A 7,409-nucleotide genomic window follows, 5' to 3' on the forward strand; every position below is an offset into this window, starting at 1 on the left:
GATGCGGGCGCATCGCCGGCTCGGATGCAGCCCACGTGCGGCCCTTCGTCCCGCCCCGCGTCACCGGGGATGTCGCGCGCACCCCCGGCTCGGCTCCCCTTGGAGCTGCCAGACAGCCTGGAGCCGCCCCGCGGGACCCCGCGCCGCCCCCTCGGCTGTGCGTGAGGAGCGGGAGCGCGCATCACGCACACCTGCAGCCGTACCGAGCGATGCCGATGCGCGCACAGATCCTCCCGGCTCAGCTGCTCTGCTGGCGGCCCCAAGCGTGCATTCCATGAAACGGGGCTTCCTCAGGCCCGCAGCCGCGGCCGCGCGGGATGGGTTGGCGGCAGCACGCCGGCCCTCTCTGCTCTGCTGCGCCCGGATGGCAGCAGAGAGAGGCCCCGCTTGGAACCAGCGCCCACCCGGCAGCGCGTGTGGCCTGGGAACCGGAGCACCGTACACCCCTCGGGGGCGGGGATGGGGCGGCTCCGAGCTGCATGCAGGGTGCGGGAAGGAGGGGGTCCCGCTGCAGGGATGTGTGACCCCTCCCTGGCCACCCTCGGCCCTGCAGAGCCCAAACCAGTGCTGCTCTCCTCGGCCCCCCGCAGGCACAGCAGGAAGAGGGGCTCCCGGAATCTAAGAGCAGACACGGCACTGCGGGAGCAAACGTCGGAGGCACTGAGACCCCACAACCTGCGTGGCCCCAGCTGTCCCCCACCACTTCGAAGCCCCGTGGTTGCTGTGGCACCGAACGCCATCAGTGTGGTGTCTGCACACGCAGCGTGTGCACAGCATGCAGACGTCCTGCTCTGCACACATTCACACAGGTGGGACACGACGCACACGTATGTCCCACGTGTGACAGAGCACACGCAGCTCCTCACAGCCGCCCCAGACGCGGCCATAACGCTGTGTGTGCACTTCCTGGGGCAGGCAGTGTGCAGAACGCAGCCCCACACGCATGTAAACACAGCACGGCGCTCACGGGAGGCACACGCCCCACACTGCAAACACCTGGAAGCGCCCCAATGAGTGCAGCCCCACGCTGCTGCGGGCAGCAGTCCCCACACGCGGCCCGAGTGCCCCTGCACCACGCGCTGTGTGCACGCACACCCTGCACGCATTGCACACGCCTCTGCACACACGCAGGCCCTCTGTCACCCCCACGGCTCTTGCAAGCTCTGTGCAGCCGCTGCCGCTGTGCACATGCATCTGTGGGGATCCCCATCCAAGCGCACCCCCCGTTACACACCTCCCGTGCACGAACACACACGCGCCCCCCCCCAGTCCGCACACAGGCGCTGCACGGCAGCACATGAGCGCCCGCCCAGCAGCGTGCACACACACATACACATACACACACACACACATACGCATCCCCCCGCACACCTCCCTTGCACACACACACACGCATCCCGCACGCCGCTTACCGGCTCGGGGCGCGGATCCCGCCTGCAGCGCGGGGCGGCTCCGGGGCTCCCCGCCCGCGGGGGGCGCGGAGAGGTGCGGGGCGGTGCGGGGCGGCTCCGTCTGCTCCGCCCGCCGCCTGCAACAAAGGGCCGCCCCGCCCGGCCCCTCCCCGCGGCTCAACACCGCCGGCAGCGCCGCCGCCGTCCGCCCGGCTCGGGTTCGGGGAGAGAAGGCGGACCTGGGGGGCTGTGCGGGACAGGGGGGTCCCGGTGCGGCGGTGCCGTCGGCCCCGGACGGTGCTGCTCCCCGCGCAGCGCTGCGTGAGAGCCGCGGGGAATGGGGAGCGGTTCTGTGGGTGCTTCCAGGGAGGAGCTGCTCTCGGGCAGCCCCAGAGGCAGAGGTGTTGGCGATGTATGGCGGGTGCACGGACGACGGGGATGTGCTTGGGGCTGCAGGCATTGCCGTGAGGTCCTGGCGGTGCTGCGTGGCTCCGGGCCTTTGGGGCAGCCTGTGGCTGCTGGTGTCTGCCCAGAGCCACGCACAGCCTGAGGCTGCTGGCCAAGCGCTGCCGGTGAGCAGGGCTGCTGGAGTCTCCCTGAGTCTTAGTGGGTGCTTGGGGTGGCCCAGCACGGGGATCCTGGGTGCTGAGCCCCCACAGCCCCTGAGCAGAGTTGCGGCAACAGCACAGCCCTGATGGAGCCAAGCACCACATGCAGCCTGCCAGCCTCAGCCCCACACCTCCAGGGGCACCTCATCCTTGCCATTCCATTCACATTTTCAGCTGTGCCACGTCCCGGAGCGCTGCCATCTGCCTGCTGCGCCACCAAGCCCTGGCAGCCCGGCTGCTGTGCCGCTGTCACAATGTTCCTGGAGCTGCTGTGCTGCCCTGCGTGGCCCTGGCTGCTCCTGGACTGTGGGCTCTCAGGTTTTGGTGCAGCAGGGTGTGCTGCGGGGATGTTGTGGGGGCTGTGGAGGGGCACAGATGACACACGCCTCCACCAGCCCCGTTATTCCTTGCTGGGGCCCTCAAACCACAGCTGTCAGACTCCCCTGGCACACATTGCTCTCCAAGCAGCGCTGGAGTGTGGCCCCCGCCCTCGGCAGCCCACGCTGACCCTGCTGGGGCCACCCAGCTGTGGAGAGCTGCTCCAGCCAACTATGCTCTCCTTTGTTGGGAGGCCGTCCTTCCTGGGACGGTGCCACATGGCCGCTCCCCAGCGGGGCCGCGCTGCCCTGACCTCGTCCCTGCCACGAGGTCACTGACCGCAGGGCGGCAGGGGGAGCAGCGCTGCGGCCGTGGGGCGGCCCCCAGATCCTTCCCACGACGCCAACACCCTGCCATGGGGCAGCCCCACGGTGCCGGCCACGTGGCTGTGCGCAGCTGAGCTGCAGTGGGTATGTTGGGGTCCCGAGTCCCCCCCGCTGCACTGGAGCCGTGGCCCCCGCAGCTGGCAGCCCCCCTCAGCTGGCAGCCCGCCGTCCGCAGCTCTGGTTAATGTTAAAGCCAGCGGACGTCACTGTGCCCGGCCCTGCCTCTCCCTCCCCACCCCCCCGCCTCCTCCCTGCCGCCCCGCTGCTCGGGGCCGCCTGTTGTTCAGCTCCGCTTCCCAAAGTGGGATCTGCCCAGCCTTCGTGGCTAAAAAAAGCCTCCCGCTGGCCCGAGCAGAGGGACAGCAAGCCTCCACGCCCTGCGCAGCCCGGCCGTGGGCTCGCTGCGGGGTGTCTGTGGGGCACGGCGTCCCTCGTGCCAGGCTCAGTCCGGGCAGAGCTCGGCAGAGCAGCAGCGCTGTGTCCCGCTTGGTGCGGTGCCCACATCACGTGTTGGATCGCTCGCTCCTATATAGGGAAAGCTCGGTGCCCTCTGTGGGCTGGGCTGGCAGCACGTCCCCAGATGTGCAGGCGCCACGTCCCTCCCAGCCCCCACAAGGGCACGGGGACACGCAGCGCGCCCGCTGCACCCTGTGTGCCCTACCACCGTATGCAGCCAGACTGTGCCAAGCCCCCCAGTGTCTCCGCGGAGCAGGAGGGGGATGAACGTAGCCCGGGGGCCACAGCACGCGGCGCTAACAGCCGATCCCCGCCCGGTCACCTTGCGCCTTGGCACCGCTCGTGGCCCGCATTAAGCGCACCCCGCTGCGCACCACGGGTCAGCTTACGCCCTTAGGATCTCCACCCGGGGGTTCTCCTGATGCACCCCACAGGGATACGGGGTGGGCGGTGGGATGGGGGCGGCAACGGCTTACACCCCCACCTCCCCTCGTCCCGTGCGGGGCCCAACGCGGGGGTGCCGGGCGCAGACTTTTACGCGCCGCCCCGGGGCGGAGCGAACCGCGTCCCCTCTCTGCCGCCACCGCCGCCCCGTCGCGCCGCGCCATGGCCGCCCGCTGCCTCCGCGCTGTCCCGGCGCTGAGCCGCGCCGCCGGGCTGTCCCGCTGCCCGCCCCCCGCCATCTGCACCGCGCTGGGACCCTCGGGGCAGCGGCGGCACTGTGAGTGCGGTGACCTCGGGGGGGGGTGCGGAGGGGCGTCCTTTGGGACGGGGAGGGCGCGGGTTGGAGGGGTGCGGGGAGGGGACGCGGCGCGGTTCGGAGCGGTTCGGCACGGCCCGGCCCCAACACCGTGTGCAGGCAGCCCCGCCCGGCACTTCGCCCCGCGGGCCGTAACGACCCGGATTGAGGACGGGATGGGGGGGGGGGGGGCTGCGCCCTCACCCAGCTGCGTTCGTGTCCCCGTGGCCCCGAGGGTTTGCCCCGGGCCACGTCCCGATCCCGCGTGGGGTTTTGCCCTTCGTGTTGCACCCGCGTCCTGAGCGCGGTTTGCACCCGGAGCCGCTCCCAGACGGGTGGGGTTGTGCAGCTCACGGTGCTCCCACCTCGTCTGGGCCGTGGGTGGGGCCACGGGTGGGACCCCAGTGAGAGGTGGGACCCCAGTGAGAGGTGAGCCCCGACGCCCGGCGCCCCGACCCGCGTCCAGACCGGAGCCTTTCAGCCCCGGTACCCCGGGTCGGGTGGGGGCTTTGTGCTCCGACCCATCGTGCCCCAATGGAGGCTTGCACCGAGCCTGCTCCCGGCCCCGTCTGGCGCTTTGCACCTGAAGCGCACCCGGCCCCACGTGAGGCTCGTCCCCACGCGGTGCCCCATGACGCCGTGCTGCCGCCAGATGCCGACAGGCGGATCAAAGTGGCCAAGCCGGTGGTGGAGATGGACGGCGATGAGATGACGCGCATCATCTGGGCCTTCATCAAGGAGAAGGTACGGGGCTGCGGGGCACAGCGGCCCCCGTTGCCCGCAGGAAGCAGGTGGTGCGCACTGCGCGGCTTCCGGCACGCGGGGGGGAGGGGGAAGGGGGGCCGGGTTTGGCCGTACAGCGCTGCACTGTGCTGCTCCGGAACAGCCCTGCTCTGACCCTCCCCCCTCAGCTGATCCTGCCCAACGTGGACGTGCAGCTGAAGTATTTTGACCTGGGGCTGCCGCACCGGGACAAGACAGATGATCAGGTCACCATCGACTCGGCGCTGGCCACCAAGAAGTACAGCGTGGCCGTCAAGTGTGCCACCATCACGCCCGACGAGGCCAGGGTGGAAGGTGGGAAGGGACTGGGGGGAGGATGCGGGACCGCAGTGTCACAGGGCTGGCTGTGAGTTGGGCGCTGTGCTGCTGGCACGGGGCTCTGGCAGCTGCTCACGGCACAAGGGAGCTGAGGGGCCAGGAGGGCCGTGCTGCGCTGCGATGCGTGGCGCTGGCTGAGCACCCCGTGCCTCACTGCTGCACCTCGCAGAGTTCAAACTGAAGAAGATGTGGAAGAGCCCCAACGGGACGATCCGGAACATCCTGGGTGGGACGGTGTTCCGGGAGCCCATCATCTGCAAGAACATCCCACGCCTGGTGCCCGGCTGGACGCAGCCCATCACCATCGGTCGGCACGCCCACGGTGACCAGGTGAGCATGGCACTGTGGGGCTGGGGGGCTGCTGCTGCCCGGCCCCATACCCACACGCCACCCCACGCAGTACAAAGCCACCGACTTCGTGGTGAACAAGTCCGGGACCTTCAAGATGGTCTTCACGCCGAAGGATGGCAGTGGGGCGAAGGAGTGGGAGGTGTTCAACTTCCCTGGCGGCGGCGTGGGCATGGGCATGTACAACACGGATGAGGTACCGGGGAGCTGCTGGGGGAGTCCCGGGGTGCCGTGGGGCTGGTGGGGAGCCCAGGGGACCCTACTGAGTGTAGCACCGCGTGTCCTTTGCAGTCCATCTCGGGCTTTGCGCACAGCTGCTTCCAGTACGCCATCCAGAAGAAGTGGCCGCTCTACATGAGCACCAAGAACACCATCCTGAAGGCCTACGACGGGCGCTTCAAGGACATCTTCCAGGATATCTTTGATAAGTATGGAGCAGGCGGGGCGGCATGGGGCCGGGCAGGGCTGCGAGGTGGGCACCCTGTGCCGGCACGGTGCCGCTGACTGCGCTGCTGCAGGCACTACAAGACGGAGTTCGACAAGCTGAAGATCTGGTACGAGCACCGGCTCATCGACGACATGGTGGCACAGGTGCTCAAGTCCTCGGGTGGCTTCATCTGGGCGTGCAAGAACTACGACGGGGACGTGCAGTCGGACATCCTGGCCCAAGGTGATGCTGGCAGCTTTGGGGCCGGTGGGGTTCCTTGCTCCCGTCCCATCCTGACCCCGTCCCGCCGTAGGTTTTGGCTCTCTGGGGCTGATGACCTCGGTGCTGGTGTGCCCCGATGGGAAGACCATTGAGGCGGAGGCGGCACACGGCACCGTCACACGGCACTACCGGGAGCACCAGAAGGTGGGTGAGCGCCCTGAGGGGTCCCTGAGTGAGGCGTCACGGGGCGACCGCTGAGTGGGGGCTGTCTGCCCGCAGGGGCGGCCCACCAGCACCAACCCCATCGCCAGCATCTTTGCCTGGACGCGCGGGCTGGAGCACCGGGGCAGGCTGGACGGCAACCAGGAGCTGGTCAAGTGAGTGGTGTGAGGCAGGGGGGGTTGCTCCGGGGCTGCCCCGTGTGGCACGTGGGGACCCGTGCTGGGCCACGGCTGCTGCTGAGCGCGCTGCCCCCAGGTTCGCTCAGACGCTGGAGAAGGTCTGCGTTGAGACCGTGGAGAGTGGGACGATGACGAAGGACCTGGCGGGCTGCATCCATGGGCTGGCCAAGTACGTGGCTGCGGGAGGGGGGGAGGGGGGCAGTGCGTGCCGGGAGGCAGCAGGCAGCTATTTAGGGCTGGCACTGCACCGGGCGGCAGCTCTGGCTGTGGCTGTGGCCGTGGCTGGGGGGCAGGATTCCCATTCCTTGCCCTTCTCCCTCAGCGTGAAGCTGAACGAGCACTTCGTAAACACCACCGACTTCCTGGATGCCATCAGGAACAACCTGGACAAGGCCCTGGGCAAAAAGTAGAGGACCCCCCAGGTGCCGCCCGCCTTTACCTCACTGCTAACACCCCGCGAGCGGCACCTGCAGCTCCTCCACACGGCTCAGGAACGTTCCCTCATTTTTATAACCCATTTTCTTACGTGTGTTTTTAAAGCGTTTCTAGGGGGGTTGTAGGAAGGGGTGCGGGGGGTCTGTCCTTCACTGTGCTGTAATTTATGTAACCTCTGACCTCGTGGTGCCAAATGGCCATTAAACACATCCCGGCCCGTGGTGTGCAGGGGGGTCCATGCACTCCTGGCACAGCAGGCAGCAGCAGCTAAAGAATTTAAATTCATTTATTTAGAATTATTGCTGAACAACTCTTCCAACCGAGGAGATAGACAAAAATAAACACAGTAGGGCTTTGCACGGGGGGCCAACCGCTCTGCAGACGCAGCGCGGGCTGCACCCCAACGGCTCTCCGGCACAGCGTGGCGCGGGGTGCGGTGCTTTTTGGTAACGGGACAGAGGTAGATGTGGGGATGTGGGTGGGCACGGGGGGCTGTGCTGGGGGGGGCTGGGCTGGAGGAGTTGCTGAGCCACGGTGGGAGGCTCCAGGTGCAGGGACAGCAGGCAGGGTGGTGACG

At 68.4% G+C, this 7,409-nt stretch overlaps 1 protein-coding gene across 1 annotated transcript; it reads left to right on the forward strand.

The window, feature by feature from the left end:
- The first annotated feature begins 3,734 nt into the window (after window positions 1–3,734).
- Window positions 3,735–7,085, forward strand: IDH2 (isocitrate dehydrogenase (NADP(+)) 2). The gene is made up of 11 exons (XM_048956116.1): window positions 3,735–3,880; window positions 4,551–4,642; window positions 4,810–4,975; window positions 5,169–5,329; window positions 5,400–5,543; window positions 5,639–5,775; window positions 5,866–6,017; window positions 6,088–6,200; window positions 6,276–6,373; window positions 6,474–6,566; window positions 6,720–7,085. Exons 1-11 carry the CDS (start codon window positions 3,766–3,768, stop codon window positions 6,805–6,807), a joined length of 1,359 nt encoding a protein of 452 aa, XP_048812073.1. The 5' UTR covers window positions 3,735–3,765; the 3' UTR covers window positions 6,808–7,085.
- The last annotated feature ends 324 nt before the right edge of the window (window positions 7,086–7,409 follow it).

Source organism: Lagopus muta, chromosome 10 (assembly GCF_023343835.1).
Source record: "Lagopus muta isolate bLagMut1 chromosome 10, bLagMut1 primary, whole genome shotgun sequence".
In the NCBI taxonomy this organism is placed as follows: Eukaryota; Metazoa; Chordata; class Aves; order Galliformes; family Phasianidae; genus Lagopus; species Lagopus muta.